Source organism: Balaenoptera acutorostrata, chromosome 9 (genome assembly GCF_949987535.1).
Source record: "Balaenoptera acutorostrata chromosome 9, mBalAcu1.1, whole genome shotgun sequence".
NCBI classification, from domain to species: Eukaryota; Metazoa; Chordata; class Mammalia; order Artiodactyla; family Balaenopteridae; genus Balaenoptera; species Balaenoptera acutorostrata.
This window is the reverse complement of record NC_080072.1, coordinates 49,889,538-49,913,352: the sequence shown is the minus strand read 5'-3', so window position 1 is coordinate 49,913,352 and position 23,815 is coordinate 49,889,538. Positions and strand designations below refer to the sequence as shown.

Sequence of the window (23,815 nt, the reverse complement as noted above, 5' to 3'; positions counted from 1 at the left end):
CTTCATTACTCAGAGTATAGCCCCGTAAGCATTGGGCATGTTTGTGTCAGTTTCCGGAGTGCCCCAGGTCCCACAGGGTCGATGTGGAAGACTTGGATGGATACCTCCACATGCAGTGGGTTGCATTCCAGGAGAGGAACATTGAGTTTGGGGAGCTCACCATTTTATGGCAAGCAGTGAGCAAGCCTGCCCTTTGTCCTGGAGGGAGACATTTCTTCATCCCTCAAGGTTGCTCACTGCACACACCTCCTAGGAAACAGCCAGGTAAAGTATTGTCAGGGCCTTGCATTTTTGTCAGTACAACATGTGGGAGAGTGAAATACCCGTGGAAGAATGTCTCCCCAAAATATCCAACACTTTTCCGACACAGTACAGTCTTCGCTTCTGGTGAATTTTCACGGGGATAAGCCACTCCACTGGCCACTCTGATTAGTCTGACCAACAGAAGCTGGGACTAAATTTGTTCAGTTTGTCTCATGTGCCATTTAATTAAGGCCACTATCAACAGGACTCCAAGCACAGGATGAGGCCAGATTGCAGTGTTGATTTAAACCATGCCCCAGGGTCCTGGGCTCAGCGGCTGAGTAACAACAGGAGGAACAATGGGTCTGGTTCTCCATTACAACTCATGAAAGGGAATTTAGAATGACCTGCTGCTCTTGGTGTCATTGGCAATAAATAAAGGAGGCAAAAGATGGGCCAAAAGCAACCCTTTGCCCGTAAAAGAGCCATTCAGGGGTCTACACTTCCCCACATGCAAACACATAAGCTGAAGGTGCACAGGTCGCTCCAGTGTGGGGTTTGTTGTTATATTTGATTTGGGTCACCGTTACCTTGATTTGGTTATATCAGGTGGGCAGTGCCACTGAGTAGTTACAACTGCTTTGTTTGCCATATGTGACACAACCCACAGCTGTTCCCAGCATCAAGAGAATTTTATGAATTTGTATCAGTCAGACTGAAACAAAGTCATACTGTGTCTATACACATGAGAGGGGTCCACATTTGGGGTCTGCCATTGATGGCCTCAAGCACAACAGAATAGCTCAGGGCCTGCCATGTCTATGTGAGATTTTCTGTTCTCATAGCATGTGGGCAGCATGACAACTGGGCAGTGGGTCAGGTTGCCAGCCGCAGCTGCTGCTTGACTCAAGCAGACCACATAATTATTTTGCCAGGCAGTAGTGTTGGATCTAGGGTGAAAAAGAGAGCCTTCGTTGTTCTCCCCACTCCCTGAACCTCCCAGGTTCTAAGGTGTTCCTTTCCCACGTATTAGTGTTGCTAGTCTTCCCCCCAGCCATGAAGTCAGTGTGTCCCATCCCAGTGTCTATAACTTCACTTTTTCTCTAATCATCTGCCACTGGCACCCAGGCCTTCAGTCCAGAGGAATCAGGTGGGAAAGGGACAAAAGCAATTTTACAACATTTATAGAAACCCATTACATCCCACATCTTGGCTTGTAGGGGGAGTTGTCCAGCATTGTACTCAACCAAATGCTCATTATCCTCATGACCTAGGGCCTTGTCAATCCAAAAGAGAATCCAGGTATCTGATCTGAATGAAGTCTGAATCCCAAAGGCCCTTTTTGGCTGGCCTGCCACCTGGAGGGTGTACCAATCAGGGTGGCCTGGAGTTGCTGTGAGGGAAAGAAAAGCATCATGCTGAGGAATGGTCAGGATACAATCCTGAAACTTCAAAATAGTTTTTTATAGAACCTTCTATCCCTTTCATCCTAATCATTACCCAGGAGGTGGCCAAAAAGAGATGAGCCATTTCAGGGGATAGCCACATTTCGTGACCAAACTGCCCCAGTAAGGAATGTAGACCAGGAGTTGGTGAGGGAGGTACAGTCAGTAATCTTTTTGATTTAATTTTGAGGGGCCGGTCCAGAGATTTTTTGCATATCTGAAACTGTCTTAGTTTTCTGTGAACTCGAGTCGCAGCTTGGTTGTGTTCATTGTATTTTGGTTATGCTCTCAGAGTTCTGCAGAGTCCGTTCCCTGCTAGCATTGACTCTAGTTGTAGAAAAGTCTGAGATCAGCTGATTCTTCCCTTTCAATATCCTTACTGGTTAAAAAGAATTTTTTTTTTTTTTTTGTCCTGTATGTCCTTAGAATTTCTTTTTTGGCCCAATAATTTGTCTTGTGTTGAATTTTCTGTATCAATATTTTTTCTCATATGCCATTTAAGTCTGAAGATTGTGCTCTTTTTTTGGTAGGGTTTCCTATCTTTAGATTCTCCTTATCTATTTGTCTAATTTTTTTTCAACATGCTTATGTTGGATCTCTTTTGTCTGTACTCCTTATCTGTAATTTTCTTTAATCTTTTAAAACTCATTCTTCTTTTGCTGGATTTTTCTAACTCATGCTACATATTCCTAAGTGTATTTTTAGCAGTTGTGACTTCTTTTTGCTTCTTTTAATGTGACCTTCATTCTATGGTTTTTATTTTTCTCTTCTGTTACTTTTAAGCTCTGCCAAATTATATTTTAAACATTTTCTTTATAAAATATAAAATACAGAAAAATAAATAAAACTAATATTTTAAAAAAGCAAATGTGTATATAATCACACTCAGATTAGGAAATTGAATTTTCCCAGTAAACTAAATTCCCCTCAATCATCCCTCCCAAATCACAGCCTCTCTCCTCTTCAAGGAGTAAACATCATCTTGACTTTTTTTTTTAAACATTTTTTTTTTAATTAATAGCTACTTTATTTATTTATTTATTTATTTATTTATTTTTAGCTGTGTTGGGTCTTTGTTTCGTGTGAGGGCTTTCTCTAGTTGCGGCAAGCGGGGGCCACTCTTCATCGAGGTGCGCGGGCCTCTCACTATCGCGGCCCCTCCCGTTGCGGGGCACAGGCTCCAGACGCGCAGGCTCAGCAGTTGTGGCTCACGGGCCCAGTTGCTTCACGGCATGTGGGATCTTCCCAGACCAGGGCTTGAACCCGTGTCCCCTGCATTAGCAGGCAGATTCTCAACCACTGCGCCACCAGGGATGCCCCTCATCTTGACTTCTATAGCAGTAATTTATGTGTTTTCCTTTACAGTGAACCATAATACATGTAATCATAAACAATATACTTGAAGTTTGCTTGATTTTGAATTTTATATACAGGGAATCATACTTTATGTATTCTTTTGTGTTATGATTTTCTTTTTGCTTAATGTTATGATTGTAAGAGTCACCTGGTTGTTTCATGTGGCTGTTTTTATTCATTTTTATTGCTGTAAAATATTCCAGTGAATGACCATATGATAAACTATTGCTATCCTGAAACAAATAGACTGCCAGATATTTCTCTGGCAAAAATAGGTTTATTCGGGATTAGCAGAGAATTGTAATTTGGGGGCTGTAACCATGATGAGCCATGTGCAAGTCTCCACGTGGCAAGGAAAGGAGAATGCATTCATAGAGAGGAAAAGGAAGCTGGAAGGGCTACAGTAAACTAAGAGTCCATGGCTTTTCACTGGCTAAGTCCTTGCCAGCAAAGTCCTTCTTCCAGTTGGGCTCTGCTATCTTTGCAGGGTGTGAGAGCTCCCTCTTCTGGTCTCCCAACTCTATTTAATTGAGGTTTCTGTTTATTAGTTCTCCTCTACTATAGAACCATTCTATTGTTGGTGGACTTTTGGGTTGTTTTCATTTTTTTTCTTTAATGATCAGTGCTGCTACGAGTATTTTAATACATGAATTGTGAGACGTGTACACATTTATCTAGGGTAAATAATTGAGTGGAATTGCTATATCATGGGGAAAATCCCCAAGGATTGCACCAATTTATTCTACCACTGGCAGTGTGTAAGAGTTCCTGTTGCACTCTATTCTTGTCAATTTTGTCAGACTCAATTTTTAAAATTGTAGCCAGTCGGGTGTGGTTTTAGCATATGGTTGTGTAGGGCTGAATTTATTTCTTCCTTGAACTTTGTAGAAATTTCTGGTGAAGCTATATGATCTGGAGTTCCCTTTTTGTGGAGAGTTTTTTGACTTCTCACTCAATTTTTTTTTTAAACATCTTTATTGAAGTATAATTGCCTTACAATGGTGTGTTAGCTTCTGCTTTATAACAAAGTGAATCAGTTATACACATACAATATGTTCCCATATCTCTTCCCTCTTGCATCTCCCTCCCTCCCACCCTCCCCATCCCACCCGTCTAGGTGGTCACAAAGCACCGAGCTGATCTCCCCGTGCTATGCAGCTGCTTCCACTAGGTAGCTATTTTACATTTGGTAGTGCATGTATGTCCATGCCACTCTCTCACTTCGTCCCAGCTTACCCTTCCCCCTCCCCGTGTCCTCAAGTCCATTCTTTACATCTGCGTCTTTATTCCTGTCCTGCCCCTAGGTTCTCCATGACCTTTTTTTTTTTTTTTAGATTCCATGTATATGTGTTAGCATACGGTATTTGTTTTTCTCTTTCTGACTTACTTCACTCTGTATGACGGACTCTAGGTCCACCCACCTCACTACAAATAACTCAAATTCGTTTCTTTTCATGGCTGAGTAATATTCTACTGTATATATGTGCCACATCTTCTTTATCCATCCATCTGTTGATGGACATTTAGATTGCTTCCATGTCTTGGCTATTGTAAATAGTGCTGCACTGAACATTGTGGTACATGACTCTTTTTGAATTATGGTTTTCTCAGGGTATATGCCCAGTAGTATATGCCCAGTAGTGGGATTGCTGGGTCGTATGGTAGTTCTATTTTTAGTTTTTTAAGGAACCTCCATATTGTTCTCCATAGTGGCTGTATTAATTTACATTCCCACCAACAGTGCAAGAGGGTTCCCTTTTCTCCACACCCTCTCCAGCATTTCTTGTTTGTAGATTTTTTGATGATGGCCATTTTGACTGGTGTGAGGTGATACCTCATTGTAGTTTTGATTTGCATTTCTCTAATGATTAGTGATGTTGAGCATCCTTTCATGTGTTTGTTGGCTATCTGTATATCTTCTTTGGAGAAATGTCTATTTAGGTCTTCTGCCCATTTTTGGATTGGGTTGTTTGTTTTCTTTATATTGAGTTGCATGAGAGGCATTTTAAAAGTTACGTTTTTGTTATTGTTTTTAACCTAATAGAGTTCAGATAATGTGAAAATGTTTCTTGAAATTAGTTAAGATATAATTCATGGCCTAGTAAGTAATCAATTTTCTATGTGTGCTTGAAAAGAATATGTATTTTCCCATGACTGAGTGAGTGCACATGTGTATATATCCATTAAATCAAGCTTTTTAATTATGCAGTTCAAATCATCTTGTACTAATTTTTGTTGCTCAATCTATAAATTATTGAGAACATTTTCTTTAAATCTTTTAATATGATGGAAAAGTTTTCTTTTTTTCTTATAGTTCTTTAAAATTTTCCTTTAGATATTTTGAGGCTATGGTATTGGGTAAATGTGGTAGAAGTATGTCACAGGCAGCTTTGAGCTCACATGCTTTCAGCTTAGCAACCAAGGGGAAAAGATCTCTTTTATTCCCCTGCTTTAGTTTAAAATGTCTTCCAAAGACTCTAATTGGTCCATTGTGGATCCAGTGATGCAGTTAAATAATTTTTGAGGATTTCAAATCATGGCTCTTTCTAAATCATGGCCCTTTGGTTATACAAATGCAAAATGAACTCTTGTCAAAGAATATTATCAATTCATTAGTAAGGGAACCAGTGAGATGCAGTTTACAAAGCATTTGAAGAACAAGTGTTTATATATCCATCATGAATAGCATTTAAAAAAATTTTTATTTTATTTTGGAGTATAGTTGATTTACAGTGTTGTGTTAATTTCAGGTGTATAGCAAAGTGATTCAATTATAAATATACATATATCTATTCTTTTTCAGATTCTTTTCCCATATAGGTTATTACAGAGTATTGAGTAGAGTTTCCTGTGCTATTACAGTAGGTCCTCTTTGATTATCTATTTTATATACAGTAGTGTATATATGTTAATCCTAACCTCCTACTTTATCCCTCCCCTCCACCTTTCCCCTTTGGTAACCATAAGTTTGTTTGCGAAGCCTGTGAGTCTGTTTCTATTTTGTAAATAAGTTCATTTGTATCAATTTTTTTTTTAGATTCCACATATAAGTGATATCATATGATATTTGTCTGACTTACTTCACTTAGTATGATAATCTCTAGGTCCATCTATGTTGCTGCAAATGGCATTATTTCATTCTTTTTATGACTGAGTAATATTCCATTGTATATATGTACCACATCTTCTTTATCTGTTCATCTGTTGATGAACATTTAGATTGCTTCCATGTCTTGGCTATTGTGAATAGTGCTGCACTGAACATTGGAGTGCAAGTATCTTTTTGAAGTATAGTTTTCTCTGGATATATGCCCAGGAGTGGGATTGCAGGATCATATAGTAACTCTATTTTTAGTTTTTTAAGGAACCTCCATTCTGTTCTCCATAGTGACTGTACCAATTTACATTCCCACCAACAGTGTAGGAGGGTTCCCTTTTCTCCACACTCTCTCCAGCATTTGTTTGTAGAATGAAAGGCATTTTTTTTTAAAGTTAGAATAACATTGTAAGGTAAATACAAAACTGATTAATGTCCTACAAGGCAATAAATGATAAACTTTGGGATTATCTTTTCCATCACAGAGGAAATTTGCACTGATAGAGGACAAGAATTATTTGCATTGCTATCAGGTCTCTGTAAGATAATCTTTGCCCTTACAAAGTTGTGAATCTTCTGATCAATAGAATTGAGAGTCAGAGAACTGTTAAAACATAAGCAGAGGCAAATCAAAAATTTTAAGAGTTTATTTAAACAAAAAACTAAATAGGCTTCCCTGGTGGCGCAGTGGTTGGGAATCTGCCTGCCAATGCAGGGGACACGGGTTTGAGCCCTGGTCTGGGAGGATCCCACGTGCCGTGGAGTAACTAGGCCCGTGAGCCACAGTTGCTGAGCCTGCACGTCTGGAGCCTGTGCTCCGCAACAAGAGAGGCCACGATAGTGAGAGGGCCGCGCACCGTGATGAAGAGTGGCCCCCGCTTGCCGCAACTGGAGAAAGCCCTCGCACAGAAGCGAGGACCCAACACAGCCATTAATTAATTAATTAATTAATTAATTAATTAAAAAAAAAAACAACTAAATAGGGCAGTGCCAAACCAGAAATGGTTAGGAGCACTCCATGGGACAGGAGCTAAGGGAAAGGCTTTTATAGAGAAGAGGCAGATGCAAAACTGGAAAATTATTTGATTGGCTAAAGCTTAAGCATTTTCCTTATCTGGAAAAGCCTAGTTGGCTGTGATTGGTTGTCCTTAGGTTTCAATTTCTTAACCTTGAGGCATGTATAGGTTTATGTTTTGGTTTGTTTAGTAGGCTGCTAAGGTATTAGAACCACCTCAGTCTATTGGCCTCCTTGTTTAACTAATCTGACATAAAGATACACACCCCTAGAAAATCAGATAATCCCCAGTCTGCTAGACAGTGCCTAGAACTACAGTGAAAGGACACTCAGTAATACCAGTAATACCTTTTGCCTATTTTTAAGTTTTGGATGATTTTTCTTAACAGTGCTCACCTCTTAGAACAGTGGATCTCAACTCTGGTGATTTGGCCACCAAGGGGACATTTTTCGTTGTCACAAGTGAGGGTTGCTCCTGGCATCAAGTTGTGTTCCACACCTCAAGTGAATCTGAAATCAAAGGATTTGGGATTTAGTCCTGTTACTATCAGTTACAAGTTCTGTGATGTTGGCAGATATTTAGTATTTTCACACTTCGAGTTATCTATAAAATGGAGGCTAAAAAAATATTTATGTCTCACTAACATTCTTTATTCTTAGCTGGGGAGAAAATGAACTTTGGGTTGAAGGAGGAGGGAGAAGGTCTGAAGGACAACCATCTATACCCTACTGTGATACTGTAATTTATAATATAATAAAGTTTAGTCTTTTTCGACAGTTCCTGGCTCACGGTTCCCAAAACCCTTAGAATTTCCTCATTGATAAGAGCAATGGGAGCATCTTTTGTTCTAATATTTCATCTTTTGTCCTCAGTTTCTGAAATAGCTTCAGAGCCATACAGGTGAAAAGGGTAATCCATAACAACCCCTTTCAACCACACCTGAGTTGTTTCTGAGGTGACAGCTGGAAACCCCTTATGGATGGTGGAGCCGGTTGCCAGGGGAACCAACCAATTAAAGGGTTGGAACTTTCAGTCACACCTCCTGTAATCAGGGATGAGGGGGTAGGTGTAGAGGTTGAATCAATCACCAATGGCCAGTGATTTAATCAATCATGCCTATATAATGGAGCCTCCATAAAAACCCAAAAGGGAGGGATCTGGAGAACTTCCAGGTAACCAGAATGCATCCACCTGCCAGGCCTCAAACTCCTTGGGGACAGAAGCTCTTGCTGTGCAGGACCTAGCCCTATGTTTCTCTTCATCTGGCTCTTCATTCGTATTCTTTACTGTCATTTGTAATAAACCAGTAATCTAGTAAGTAAACTACTTTCCTGAGTTCCGTGAGCCACTGTAGCAAATTAACTGAACCTCAGGAAGGGGTCTTGAGGTCCTCGGGTTTATAGCCAGTTGGTCAAACACACAGGTAGCAACTTGGACTTATGACTGGCATCTGATGTGGGGGCGGTCTTGTGGGACTGAGCCTTTAACCTATTGGATCTGATGCTATCTCCAGGTAGATAGTGTCAGAATTGAGTTAAATTTGTGGGACACCAGGTCATTGTCTGAGGCGAATGGAGTTAATTGCTTCATGGTGTAGGAAAAAAACACATATCATACCTTGTATCATCAGCACACTTAAGAGGAAAAGAGAAAATAATAATGGAAAACTAGGTTGAAAAGATTTCTCTTTCTAGTCTCCTGCTACGGTTTCTTTAAGGTCATTATTTCCTGTCTGGTCTCGTGGTTTCTCATACTGCATTCTACTCTATATCGTCTACACTGCTTTCAATGTAGTTTTCTTTAAAAACAAAACAAAAACCATATTGAAGTCTCTTTTCCCCCTCCTTCCACCACTAATGATTACATTCAGCCTCATCTTTTGACCCCTAAACACAATGTAAACCTTTGACAACATTACTTTCAAACAGAATAACACTCTATAAACTTTCCATTTATCATTTTGTATGTTTTCTTATGCATATATTGTTCTTTCTAATATTTTTCTTTTCCTTCCTTAGTCTTCATTTCTTTATTTTGTAGATCATCACAGAACCTCTACCAGAAAATAAATATCCTTCTTTAAGAGCAGAGGAAAGGGTGAAAATGAACAGGTTCCTTTATAGCAACAGAGGGAAGAAAGACTATTGTTAGTACTTTTGTCTTTCAGATGTAATTAGTTTTTAATTCAACAGCCCCCTTTACTGTTTGTCATCACCTCGGAATCTCTTTCACCTAGTACAATGCCTGCCTTATATCAGATGTTCAAGAAATATTCTTTGAATGAGAGAGTGAGTGAATGTTACTAGAGCTGGACCAAATTCTTCGTATTCAAAAGACTGCATAATTTGGTTCAGCTTTCCAATATTTCACTCTCCCCTCTCACTAAACAATGTAATTTCTTCCCAATTCCTTGTATGCTCCAAGTGTTTCACCACTGGTCCTTTGTGCAGGTGATCCTCTCTGCCTACTCTGCTCTTCCACTCTTCATAGATCTGGCTGTGGGCCATCCTTTAAATATTATCTCCTCCGGGAGGTTGAGCGCTCTATCGTAAGTACCACCCTCTCCCCTTTTCCTAACAATGCATCAGTGTTTCTTCCTTTCCTACCACTAACACCAAGATTTCCTTATTTTATTTCTTTTTGTCTGTCTTCCTCACCACAACCTAAGTTCAATAAGGGCGGAAACCACGGCTCTCTGGTTCACTGTTGTCTCATTAACATAAACCCAAGTATGGTAGAAAGGGGCTTGTTATGAATAACAAGACATTCCTTTCACCTTTATGGCTCTGGAGCTATTTCAGAAACCCATGACAAAAACCAAATATTAAATATTTCCCATTGATCTCATTGCTTAGGAAATTCCAAGGGTTTTAGGAGCTGTGAGCCAGGAACCATGGACCAAGACAAAAATATATATTTATTATAAATCACAATATCACATCTATTGAACTGTGTATCTAAAAATGCTTAAGGTGGTAAATTCTATGTTAAGTATATTTTACCATAATTTTAAAAATTAAATTAAGAAAAAAAAGAGAGGGTGCCCAAGCTTCAGACTAACTGGGAAGCTCCCTCCTCACTGTCAAGGAGTTTGTGGCATGGTGTAGAGTCGTGAGATCACTCTGTGTGTCTGGATGCTGGGATCAGAACTTAGTCCCTGAAGATACTAGGGACAGATTCAGGGGCCCAGGCTACAGGCACTGGTGCTGCTTCCAGAGAAATTCCCCTGACCTTCCTAGTAGGAAGGATGGGGATCTCATTCAATTGATTTAGGGATTTCTACCCTGAGGAGATAGGGACCTTCAAGACGATTCCTCGTGTTCTGCAACTCATCCTTGTCAGGGCATAGCCCTTCGCAGAGATTTTTTTTTTTCTCAATTTTTAGAGCAAGGAGTGTGATTCTTTTTTATTTTTCTTGAAATGTCATCTCTATTCCCTGATGGTAATACATTTCTTCATCTTGGAGCTCCTCTGCCCCCTAAGTCTCCATCTAGGGTACCCTGGCCCAGTTACTCTCTTGGAGGATACTGGTACCAGTGTAGCCAGTGAAAGACTACATAGGGAATGCCCCCACCCCCCTGCCTGGTTCTAGCTCCTTTGGTGGACCCTTCCTTGTTCACTGGTACTTGTACCTTCATTCATCATTCAAATCTACTACAGTTTGCTGCCAGTAGTTGTACAAGGATTGAAAAATAGTATGAGACATTCTTTTTCATGGGTACATGGGGGACAGTGGGTAAACACACAAAATACTCATCTATTTAATGCCTTTTTATAATTTCAGATATTATTACTTTAAAATATTTCAAAATGAGTGGCCCAGACCACGAGTGTAGAATTTACAAAGACCGTGTATGTCAGAACCTCTTCATTGTAGTTGCTCTGTAGTTGGCCAGGCAGAAATTTGGGGACCCCATTTGCAGCTGGCATCTGAAGTGAGAGCAGTTTTGTTGGAACTGAGGCCTTAAGCCACACAGTCTGTGCTGACTCTAGGTACATAGTGTCAGAAATGAGTTGAATTACAGGACACCCAGTTGGTGTCAGAGAATTGAGGACTGTTGTTGGAAAATGACATACCATCTCTCCCTGATTACCACAATAGATTCCAGGCCAACCACAAATTTGGGAATTCCCACAATCCCCCTCAGGTTCTATAATTCTCTAGTATGACTCACAGAACTAAGGAAAGTGCTATACTTATGATTATAGTTTATTATAAAGGATACAAATGAACAGCCAGATGAAGAGCAAGTTCAGGGTGGGGAGGAGTGGACTCACAGAGCTTCCATTCCCCTTCCAAGTGCATGATCCTCCCAGCACATTCTGTGTTCACCAACCCAGACGTTCCCTGAACTCTGTTGTTTAGGGTTTTTACGTGGGGTTTCATTTCATAGGCAGGATTGATTAAATCATTGGCCATTAGTGATTGAATTCAATCTTCAGCCCCCTTCCCAGAGGTCAGGTTCTAACCCTCTAATCTCATGGTTGGTTCCTCTGGTGACCAGTCCCCATCCTGAAGCTCTCTAGGTGCCCCGTTAGGAGTTACCTCAGGTTCCTCAGGTGTGGTGGAAAGGGTCTCATTATGGACAATAAAAGACACTCCTGTCACTCAGGAAATTGCAAGGGTTTTAGACAAAGACCAAATAAATGTTTTTTGTTATACCATAGGCTACCCCCTGGTCTTTGACAGTGGATCCCTTATAGCAAAAAGATCGTATCTGTCTGACCGTAACAGATATAGCAACATTTGGAGGAGTCAGTGTAGAATAGAAATAGGAGGCTTTTAACTCAATTTCCAAGTACATTTGACTATCAATGTCAGTATTATCATTTTAACAACAATGTAAGTGTAAGACCGTATTGCATTATGGTAGATATAACTTGGAAAGTGAAAGTCAAAAGAGACTGGCACGTTCCCAGAGTCCCTTTCGGTCCAGTCCATCTTCATATTGTATGAAAGATCTCCCAGGATGAGGCCACCCAGGTTTGCAGGCTTCCATTTGATCTTGGCAGGTTCCGAAAGCAGGAGTGGCTTCTGCACTGTGTAGCTCCATTCTTTCAGGCATGTGGTCTCATCGAGCTAAGAGATAATATCATCTCTTGCTTGGAGCCGCTTTCAGAGTGTTAATGTAATTTTGGGTGTCCCTCTTCATATAACCCATTTATTCATTCCTTTACCCTCCCTCTCTCCATTTATACCCAAACTTTTCCACTTTTGGAAGGGAGCGTGGCACCCGCTATGCTGCTCTAGGTTGCAGACAGCAGTACTCCTGTAGAAAGTACCTCCCATTCATTTAGAGTAGGGTTATGTAGACACAGAACCCATGGCCGTTTTTACCATTAGACAATATAGCTGCATTCACTGTTAATCCCAGTTTTGCCAAAAAGGGTATAGGGACAATCCTCTCCATCAGGTCCTTAGGAATTCTGACATAAAAATTTATAGTTTCTTGCTTGGGTATCATCCCTCCTTCTGGGACTTGTAGTTGCAGCCCTGATCCTGTGACCATTACGTAAGGAAAAGAAAGGTGAGGTGAGGTGGGAAGGAAAGAAAAAGTTATGGTCATCAGTCATCTTCCATGTGGGAAGGATTGCACAGTCATACTAGTATCCTTCTCCACCCCATATCCACCAGGGAGAAAAAAAAAAAGAGGACTCTATTTAGTGAGGACACTCCCTTAGCCCCGCTCATGTTGAGTGTGAGCACACACTCATGCAGGTAAGAGAGCCCCTCATGCCTATATCTACCCGCCTTTTAGACAACTGATGCTTTAATTCCCCATTCCAATTCTCTATCAAACTGTTACTCTGAGCAGGATATCTCTCTGTCCATCTCTTTACACTATGGGGTGTAAAGTATGTACCTTGGTCTGAAGAAATGTCACTTGGTGATCCACATTGGTATAATATTTTCTGTACTGTTCTTTTATAGTACTCTGAGCATTTGCATCTATCACTGAGTAAGCAAAGTCTACACCAGAGTCAGGATCTATTCTTGTCAAGACCCATTGGATATCAGCATCTGACTCACTTGCCACTTGCTATGTTCACGGTCTTTCCCCCTCCAAGGTTATCTGCAACATCCCATCTGCAGGCTCTGTCTTTTTTTTTTTTTTTCTTTTTCTTTTGGCAAACAAAACAGTTCTTAGTGGCAGTTTGTGCTTCAGAGGTGCAAGAGGGGTATGTCTAGACTGAGTCCCTCTCTGTATTGCTGTAGTCCCTCAGTGTCCACTCATTTTATGCACCCAGGTGGCCTCCTCAACCAAGCACACCAGGATATCCACTAGTCAGTTCCAACCACCTTGTGAACCTGCTAGTCGGTTCTTCCTACGGGCATCACCATGTCCTACTGTAATGCATCCCTCAAATTCTCATAGTGATTTCAATATGGCCATGCCTCATAGGAGCATCCCTTTAATATGCCAGTTTTCCATTCCCTTAAGGCCAGGCCATTGGACACCACCGATGAGTCAGTAAAAGCTCAAACATAGGGGCTTTTTATCATCGTTCATTTCTTCCATCATTGCTAGGAAAACAGGATATAATTCAGCTCACTGAACTGACTGGGTTTTTTTTTTTTTTTTCATTATTACATTGGATTCCTACTCAAAAGGAGGACCAAAAAGTCCTGCTGAACTAATTGGTTTTTACCTTCTTCGAACAATATGGTAACCTTCCAAACAGGATGCGGTCCGTTCACCTTGGAACTGCCATCCATAAATGAAGCAGCGCTTTTTTGGTCAGCTGAAAAGCTGTTTACAGGGCACTATCCATAGAATAGACTCTGGCAGTTCCTCATGTGTTTCCAAAGTCAGTCCTTGGAGAAAAGGGTACACCTGCTTGTGAATCCACTGAGTAACTCTGCATTCCTCTGATAACATATTCCTATACAAACCATTTCCATTTTATTATGGAACTCTACTGGCCACTGTCCTCCCCATTAACATGTTTTTCTGACCTCACCCAAGACATCACTGATACTTCAGGTTTTAAGATTATTATTTATTTTTTATTTACAAAATTTTTAGTTGTGGTTAAAAACACATAACATGAAGTTTACCATCTTAACTATTCTTAAATGTGCAGTTCAGTAGTGTTGAGTATATTCACATTGTTGTGCAACAAATCCCTCGAACTTTTTCATCTGGCAGAACTGAAATTCTATACCAATTAAACAGTAGCTCCTCATTTCTCCCTCCCTCCAGCCCCTGTCAACCGCTGCTCCACTTTCTGTTTCTATGAACTTGAGTATTCTAGGACACCTTTTATAAGTGAAATCACCATACGGTATTTGTCTTTTTTGTGACTGGCTTATTTTAAATAATTAGCATAATGTCCTCCAGGTTCATCCATATTGTAGCAGGTGTCAGCATTTCTTTCCCTTTTAAGTCTGAATAATATTACACTGTACATATATACTACGTTTTGTTTATCCACTCATCTGGCAATGGACACGAGTTGCTTCCACCTCTTGGCTATTGTGAATAATGTGGCTATGAACATGGGTATAAAATATCTGAGATCCTGCTTTCGATTCTTTTTTATACATACCTAGAAGTAGATTGCTGGATCATCTGGTAATTCTGTTTTTAATTTTTTGAAAAACCACCACCCTGTTTCCCATAGTGGCTGCACCATTTTATATTCCTACCAGTAGGTGCACAAGTGTTCCAGTTTCTACACATCCTCCCCAACATTTGTTATTTTCTGGCTTTTTCTTTCTTTCTTTTTTTTTTTTTTCTTGATAGTAACCATACTAATGGGTGCGAGGTGAGAAGATTATTTTTTTGTCCTTCAGTCATAGGGACAGTTTCAATTAATGTTCAATAGCAAGCTAGTAATTGCCCCTCAACTGGAAATTCTCTAGTCCAAGTCCCAGTAGTCATTACTGTGGAGTGTTCACAAGCTTTTGCTATAAACCTGTTTACACTCCACATAGGTCTCTGGTGCAGAGAATTCACTCATACCAGCATTCAAAGTTTTATTCTATACTGTGTGGGCTCAGGCAATCTTTCGTGAAAAGAAATTTTAATTGAAGTATAGTTGATTTACAGTGTTGTGTTAGTTTCAGGTGTACAGCAAAGTAAATCAGATATATATGTATGTCTATATATGTGTGTGTGTGTATATATATATATTCTTTTTCAGATTCTTTTCTATTATAGGTTATTACAAGATATTGATAGTTCCCTGTGCTGCACAGTGGGTCCTTGTTGTTTATTTTATATATAGTAGTGTGTATCTGTTAATCCCAAACTCCTAGTTTATCCCTCCCCCTTTTCCCCTTTGGTAACCATAAGTTTGTTTTCTATGTCTATGAGTCTATTTCTGTTTTGTAAATAGTTCATTTTATCATTTTTTTAGATTCCACATATAAGTGATGTCATATGATATTTGTCTTTCTCTGTCTGACTTAGTTCACTTAGTATGATAATCCCTAGGTCCATCCATGTTGCTGCAAATGGCATTATTTCATTCCTTTTATGGCTGAGTAATATTCCATTGTGTGTGTGTGTGTGTGTGTGTGTGTGTGTGTGTGTATGAAGATATGCCACATCCATTCATCTGTCAATGGACATTTAGACTGCTTCCATGTCTTGGCTATTGTAAAGAGTGCTGCAGTGAACATTGGGGTGCACATATCTTTTTTAATTAGAGTTTTCTCTGCATATATGCCCAGGAGTGGGATAGCTGGATCATATGGTAACTTTATTTTTAGTTTTTTAAGGATCCTCCATACTGTTTTCCATAGTGGCTGCACCAATTTACATTCCCACCATCAGTGTAGGATGGTTCCCTTTTCTCCACACCCTCTCCAGCATTTATTATTTGTAGAATTTTGAAGATGGCTATTCTTCTGGTTTGAGGTGGTACCTCATTGTAGTTTTGATTTACATTTCTCTAATAATTAGGGATGTTAAGCATCTTTTCATGTGCCTATTGGCTATTGTATGTCTGCTTTGGAGAAATGTCTATTTAGGTCTTCCGTCCATTTTTTGATTTGGTTGTTTATTTTTTTTATATTAAGCTGTATGAGCTGTTTGTATATTTTGGAAATTAATTCCTTGTTGGTCGCATCGTTTGTGGTCAGGCAATCTTACTTGTTCCCATTTAGCATGTCCTATTAATGCTGCTTAAAGAGAAATTTACGTCTTGTGTTTTACAACAGTAGGTAGGGGAAACATTCCTCAGTCAGTTACAATATCCATCCACATAATACACTCAGGTAAAAGACACAAAGAGACCCAATCATTTCATGTAAAGCCTGTTTAAACATTCCAATTCTCATCCAAACCTCCACTTAAATTTCAACCCTTACATTTCTATATTCTCTCAATCTAATTGCAGCTCCGGGTACAGATCACCAATGGGTTTTGATACTTGACAAGGGACATGAGGCTCCCTTGTCAAGGAGTCCCAGACCCTTGGGACTGTTGACCATTTTACCCACTCATAAGACTTTGTGTCCCCAGCAGGTGTCCAGCCAAGGGACATAGGTAGTTGGTATGAAGGTGATTGCAGTGCAGAAGTAGTTAAGTGAATGGATTCTGGATGTATTGTGGGATCTGGGACTGATTATATGGGGAGAGGGCATTGTGGTAACTGGAGGAAAAAGGAATCATTCCCCAACAAGCTCCTATGTCCATCAACAGAAAAATGGAAAAAAAAAAATTTTGGTATAGTCATACAATGACTAAAAAAATCAAAGAAAAAGTGCAATTACTGGTGTGTACAATACATGGATGAATCTCAAAAATATACTGAGTGCCATAAGCCAGACACAGAAGAGTTCATTCTATATTATTCCATTTATATAAAGTCAAAGAACAAGCAGAACAAAATTATGGTTGATGTAAGTCAGAAAAGTGGTTACCTCTGAGCGGAAGGTATTATTTTGAAAGGGGCATGAGGGACCAATTGGGGGTGATGGAAAGGTTATAGATCTTGATGTGGGTCATCCATGTTTACACGACGTACACATATGTAAAAATTAATTAAGCAGTAAATTTAAGATTTTATACGTAAACTTGTAAATTTTGTGTTTATAAGTTAGCCCTCAATAAAAACATTAAAGGTAATCATTCAAGGAATAGATATAGAAAACATAACTTCTTCCATATTGTTAGAGGAAAAAGAAAGGAATAAAGTCAAATCATGTGATACCAGAGATGGCAGGAAAGGTGAAAAAAAGAGGCAAGAAAGGCATGGTTAACAGACAGCACACCATAAGCTGGCAGAAAAAAATCTGAAAAATATTGAGCTACATAAGTGTCAGACAAAACAAATTAAGGTAAAAAAATATTATGAATAATGAGGATCATTATGTAATAAAATCATTCACCAGAAATACATAGCAATTCTCAATCTTCATGCATTTAACAATATAATCTTAAGTTACATGAAGCAAAAATGGACATAAAAATAAAGAGAAATGAATAAATCTACAATTATGGGAATTTAAAAGTTCTCAACAACTCTATCAAATAAAAAATAAGTTAGGATATGGAAGACTTGAACATCGCTATATAAGGAAAGAATTCTACCCCAATATTTAGAGAATATACTTTCTTCTCAAGCATACGTGGACTGTTAGACACACAACACACACACAAGCACACATACACTTCAGGTCATAAAGCAAGTTTCAGCAAATACCAACATACGGATATCATATAGAGCATGTTAGAAAACAACCAAAAATATCCATATGTTTGAAATTTTAAAAACATACTTCTTTATAATTCATGAGTCAAGAAATGATGAAAATGAGAAAATGTTAGGAACGGAACAACAGTGAAAATAACCATGTATCACAGCTCAGGGCACGCTGTTAACTAGTACATGGAGAGTAAAATTTAAACTTAGATACAACAATCAGAAGAAATGTTTTTTGAAACTCTTAATGCACTAAGTGTCTTACCTAAAAATCTAGAACAAAAATAATACAAATTGTAAATCCAAAGAATTATGGAAAGGAAAACACAATAGCAGCAAATAAAATCAGAACAGAGGATCAGCAAAGAAAAAGTGTAGTTCTTTGAAAAGATAAAAAACTTCTGGCAAGACTGGTCACACAAAAGAGAGAAAGCAAAACAGGACATGGCTATTGATAAAATAAAATTTCAAATTAAACAAAGATGGATAACTTATAGAAAAAAGTATATCTTACAAAAACCAAGTCAAGAAGAAATTTTTTAAAATCTGAATAGACTGAAAACTAAAAGAAATTTGGGCAAAAATCTCCCCAGCTAGGTATGGGAAAGAAAATTATTGGCTAATACCCTTTATGCCCAGAAATGTAAAATTTCTAAGTATGAGCAAACAAAATTCGTTAATATATTTAAAAATGAATACATCCCAACAGGTAAGTTTACCTTAGAAATATAATAATGATTTAATAATAAAAATTTGTTACTGCCATTCCTCACATGAACTGATGGGATGCATTTATACTTTAACTTCCATTTATGCATGCTAAAAAAATCTCAAAGCCTTAAAAGAGTACCCATTAAAATCAGAAACATCATAAAATTGCCTCCTTGCACTACCCTTTTCAAGATTATATGGCTATTGCAATAAAAAAAAGTAACACATAATATATATATACACATTCCCACACAAAGTAAATATTTTTTTTAAAAAGTGGCTTTAGACATTACTATCTCGGGTGAAGACAGTTCACCAATTTACTTTTCATACTTATTTCCATTCAGAGAATATCGTGAGGAACGAATCTGAACTGTGTAATTCGTTAGAATGAACCCAAAATGTTTTGTTTTCCTGAGGTGCGCCTTTCTTTCGCGATGAAGCGGAAAAGGCTTTAGTGTCCTATGCTTGCTTAGGTGCTACTTTGGCGAGTGTCCTAGTGCTGTCACATTTGCCTTCATTTTGTCCCTCAGGTGACTTTCTGTTCAATATTTATCTTAAAGCGCAGTTTCAATACTACGTAACTACGGGTCCTTTGAAGGTTGAAACATGCAAGAAAACGGTGCAGGAGGGAAAGATGGTACATCCAAAGAATGACTCCCTCTTCTTCCTATACCACCAAAGAACCCTCCGCTTATCAAGTTCTCTCTTTCCCCTTGGCAACGCAAAAAATCTTATTCTTAACACATTTTACGTACAAACTGCATTTTAAAACTTTACAATTGTTATTATTCCATTTTTTTCAACTACTTTTTCTGTTTGAATGTGGTTTTGGGTAACGTGGATTGGAATGCATTAAAATTCCTCTCATTAAGAGCAATGGGAAAAACTTTTTGATGTAACCTAACAGCTTTTCATTTTGCAGCCGAGCTTTCAGGAGTGACTTAAAGAATTCAGGCGAATGATAGGTTTACTCAGTCGTAGTTAAACGACTGGAAAAAAGTCACAAAACCGCCAACCTCCCTAGTTGCCGGCGGGACGGCCCTCCCCGCACCACCAACCAATCACAACCAGCAAGAGCCGGCCAGGCTGCGGGAACTAGACCCGAGAGGCACAAACCGGAGCGTTCCGCCTGCGCAGCTGACTTGTGGTTCCGGGGGTTTCCGCGACGACGCACCGCCAACCGGTAGGAGCCGCCCTCGGCCAGCGGGCTCCGAGGCCAAGACCGGTGCCTCGACTTCGCCGCCCACCGCCACTGACCACCCGACCCGCAGACATGGTGGAAGCGGATCGCCCGGGGAAGCTCTTCATTGGCGGGCTCAACCTCGAAACCGACGAGAAAATCCTCGAGGCCACGTTTGGCAAGTATGGCTGCATCACCGAGGTGCTCCTGATGAAAGATCGAGAAACCAGCAAGTCCAGGGGCTTCGCGTTCGTCACCTTCGAAAGCCCGGCAGACGCCAAGGCCGCCGCCAGAGACATGAACGGCAAGTCCCTGGATGGTAAGGCCATTAAGGTGGCCCAGGCCACCAAGCCGGTGTTCGAGAGCGGCCGGCGGGGTCCGCCGCCGTCCCACAGCCGCCCAAGGGGCCTGCTCGGGGCCCGCGGCGGCGGCGGCGGCCCACGGCGCCCCCAGTCCCGGGGCGGGCCGGCGGACGACGGCGGTTACGCGGGCGACTTCGACCTGCGGTCCTCCCGGGCCCCGCTGCCTGTGAAGCGCGGGCCGCCGCCGCCGCGCAGGGCCGGCCCGCCCCCGAAGAGGGCCGCGCCGTCGGGCCCGGCTCACAGCGGAGGCGGTGGAATACGCGGGCGGCCCCCGGCCGCTCGGGGGCGAGACGGCTATGGCGGCCCGCCGCGCCGGGAGCCACCGCCCCCGCGCCGGGACCCGTACCTGGGCCCCCGGGAGGAGGGCTACTCGCCCCGACACAGCTACTCGTCGAGCCGCGACTACTCGAGCGTCCGCGACCCCCGGGATTTTGCCCCCTCGCCCAGAGAGTACACCTACCGCGACTACGGCCACTCCAGCGCCCGGGACGACTGTGCATCGAGAGGCTACGGCGACCGAGACGGCTACGGGGGGCGCGACCGCGACTACCTGGATCACCCGAGTGGAGGCTCCTACCGATACCACTTCGAGAGCTACGGAGACCCGCGCAGCGCCCCCCCTGCACGGTGGCCCCCGCCATCTTACGGCGGCGGCCGCTACGACGAGTACCGCGGCTGCTCGCCCGACGCCTACGGTGGCGGCCGGAGCGAGCGCTATTGGAGGGGCCGCGACCGGGCAGGCAGAGCTGATCGCGGGCTGCCGCCGTCCATGGAGAGGGGGTGCCCGCCCCCGCGCGAGTCCTACAGCGGGTCCGGCCGCAGGGCCCCCATAGGCGGAGGCCGCCTGGGAAGCTGCTCGGAGAGAGGGGGAGACCGGAGCAGATACTAAGCAGCAAGAGAGTTGGGACCAAAATCCGCATTCAAAGAAGCTGCCGAAAAGCAGAGACTGTTCTATGGTAACTACTCAAGGACTAGTGCAAGGAAGAGTTGTTTTTACGTTTTAAGAATTTCCTGTTAACTTTCTCTCCATAATTTTTTTTTTTGTGGTACTTTTGAGAGGAAAAAGTTAAAACTCGTTTTGATTTCGTTTTGGAATTGTTAACGTTTCTTTCAACAAGTTCATTTAAAAGTATACGACTTGAACCTGCGTACTAGTTTTCTTATATTTCCAAGTAGAAATTCTCCTAAAGGCTTCCTTCCTTATAAATTCTCCTGATAAATGAGGCCAAAAGTTCTAAGATCTTTTACAAAGATCTTTCTGCCCACCTAAAATGGAAAATTCGGTCATTCTGTCCATTCAAACCAACTAGATTTTTGGGAGAGTGGGAGGGATTGGTGTGTTTTACTCCTAAGATTTCAAAGTGTCTTTCAAACTGAATCTCAGTGTTAACCGTATTAAAAACCAAACAGCTGACAGCAACAACAAAAACCACTTAGATCAGTTGTATATGTAACAAAAGAAAGTTCTATTCACTCAGTAAGTCTAAAAAAACAAATGGAGAATGCTGGCCACATTTTGCCTGTTTTCTTATTCTTTGGAAATCTGCAGAATCTCCTGTTCCCTTACTCCCCAAAATACCATTCTTGTGTTGAACTAGGATGGAATACTATATTAAAAATTTGGCCAACCAGCCACAAAACTGCAAACCGCCCCCCATAAAATCAATTAATACCATTCCCTTTCACCACCAACAAATTATTAAGAAACAAGTAGAAAATATACCAATGGTGGATTTGGGTATCCAGATGGCTTCCATTCCTAACTGCAAGCTACTTGCCCTTGGCTCTAGAGAATTGGAGAATTGGGTTTCTTCCCCTAGGGATAGAAGAATCAAAAGTAAGCATCATTAGAGCTCAGAAACTCAGAGGATCCCTGAGAGCTTGGCATTTCAACATCTGAGGATCTCAGCCTGTTATGAGGTCCTCCTGTCCACAAAAGGCAAGGGCATGGGTTGAGTGGTCTATACTCTTATGGTGGGGAGAAGGGCTTGAGCAAAGATCATAGAGGCTTCCTCCAAAGTGGCTCAGGAATATGAGAGTCTCCTTTTTTCACCCCAAGCACAAGGTAAGAAACACCTTTTCCATTTAGCTCCTGTGGAATTCCTCTGTTCATCTGAAAGAAAGGTAATTGTACAGTCAAGGGTCTCTAACGACCAGACAGAGACGGATCGGGTCAAAATATTAGGATCCATGTTCAGTGTTACAATTGCTAGAGAAACAGATGAACACCTGAACAACAACAAAAAGTCCTTAAAGGGATCTGAATGTAACACACATACATGACTCTAAAAACATGATTTTTTGACACAATAATAAAGTAGGTGAATTACAGGAGAGGCTGCAATAGTGGCCCAGAAGATCAAATGCAAGAAATAGCTCAACAACAAAAAAAGATCCATGAGTTAACCTGGCAAAAATGTGTAAGACCTTAATGGAAAAATTGCTAATTTTTGTTAAAGGACATAAAAGAAGCCTAAATAAATGGAGATTCATGTCATGTCATGGTTGGGAAGACTATCATAACCGTTCTCAACCTTGCCAAATTAATTTGGAAAATCAGTACAACTTCAAGTGAAATTACAACATGATTTCTTTTTGCCACACAGCACCCCTCCCCTCTTCCCCAATAATATCATATATTTGTGTTGATCAGCGATGGCATACTAAAAAGATTTGGCCAATCAACCACAAAACTGGAAAAAAATTAATAGCTCCCATTCACTACCAACAAATTATTAAGAAATAGATTTTTTTAAAAGACACTAATGGGAGATTTAGCTAATCCTAAAACTTATATGGTAGAATAAAGAGCAAGAAGAGCAAAGTAATTCTGAAAAAAAAGAGAACTTACCCTACTGGATATCAAGACTTATTAGAAAATTATAGTAATTTAAGCTGTGTGACATCAACAGACAAATACAGACAGGTCAATAGACCAAAATAGCCTAGAAACAGGCCAAGCTGTATATGAAAACATGGTATTATGACAGATAGCTTTAAAGCAATGGTGAAAGGATGGACTTTTTTTAATGGCTATCTCTGCAAAAAGAGATTCCCTAATACTATACACACAAAAACATTCTAGCTGGTTTGAAGATAAATGTGATGTGAAGAGGAAAAAAATTTAAACACTTAGAAGAAAATAAATATATCACACTGAGGTACAGAGTTTCTTTTTAAGATAAGCACAAACCTAGGAGGAAAATGTTGATATAATTTTCCACAGTAAGATTTTTTTTGTGATAAAAGACACTGGTAAAGTGAAGTATTAAACCATAGATTGGAACAATTTATTTGCATTGAAATAATTTCCAAAAGAATACTTAGAAAACAATAAGAAAGAAAAAATACCAAGAAAAAAGTGGGCAAAAGAACTCATACCTTTCTGATAGATGTGGAAATTGACACAATCACTTTGGAAATAATCTTGGCAATGCCTAATAAAGTTGGAGGGAACATACCTTAATGACCCAGAAAATCTGCTTCAAGGAGAGGACCTAGAGAAATTTGCACAAGTACACAAGGAGATATGCACAGGATTGGTCTTTACAGCATTTTTTGAATGTTAAAAAGGGTAGAAAGACCCTACTGGAGAGGATCAACTGAGATTCATTCTTCGGTGAAGTTCCATGTAGAAGCTAATGTGAATCAACCAGATCCACATGTATCAACATAGGTAAATATCAATACTTGCTGGGTGAAAAAGGTAAATTCTGTAAATATAGATGTGCTATAAAAGAACAAAA

General features: G+C 40.5%; 2 protein-coding genes across 2 annotated transcripts in view; both read left to right on the top strand.

Annotated features, from left to right (window-relative positions):
* The window catches only part of LOC103015928 (NACHT, LRR and PYD domains-containing protein 14), a 37,427-nt gene extending 29,735 nt beyond the window's left edge, over positions 1-7,692 (top strand). The window contains exon 7 of the mRNA XM_057553262.1: positions 7,546-7,692. Within this exon, the coding sequence (XP_057409245.1) occupies positions 7,546-7,692 (147 nt within the window). The remainder of the gene's footprint in view (positions 1-7,545) is intronic.
* Positions 7,693-19,193: 11,501 nt separating this feature from the next.
* Positions 19,194-21,105, top strand: RBMXL2 (RBMX like 2). Its single transcript, XM_057553318.1, has one exon. The coding sequence runs from the start codon at positions 19,801-19,803 to the stop codon at positions 20,956-20,958; it is 1,158 nt and encodes a 385-aa protein (XP_057409301.1). The 5' UTR covers positions 19,194-19,800; the 3' UTR covers positions 20,959-21,105.
* Positions 21,106-23,815: the final 2,710 nt, after the last annotated feature.

Coding starts and splice junctions, on each gene's coding strand:
- RBMXL2 (XM_057553318.1), top strand. CDS start 19,801: ATGGTGGAAGCGGATCGCCCGGGGAAGCTCTTCATTGGCGGGCTCAAC.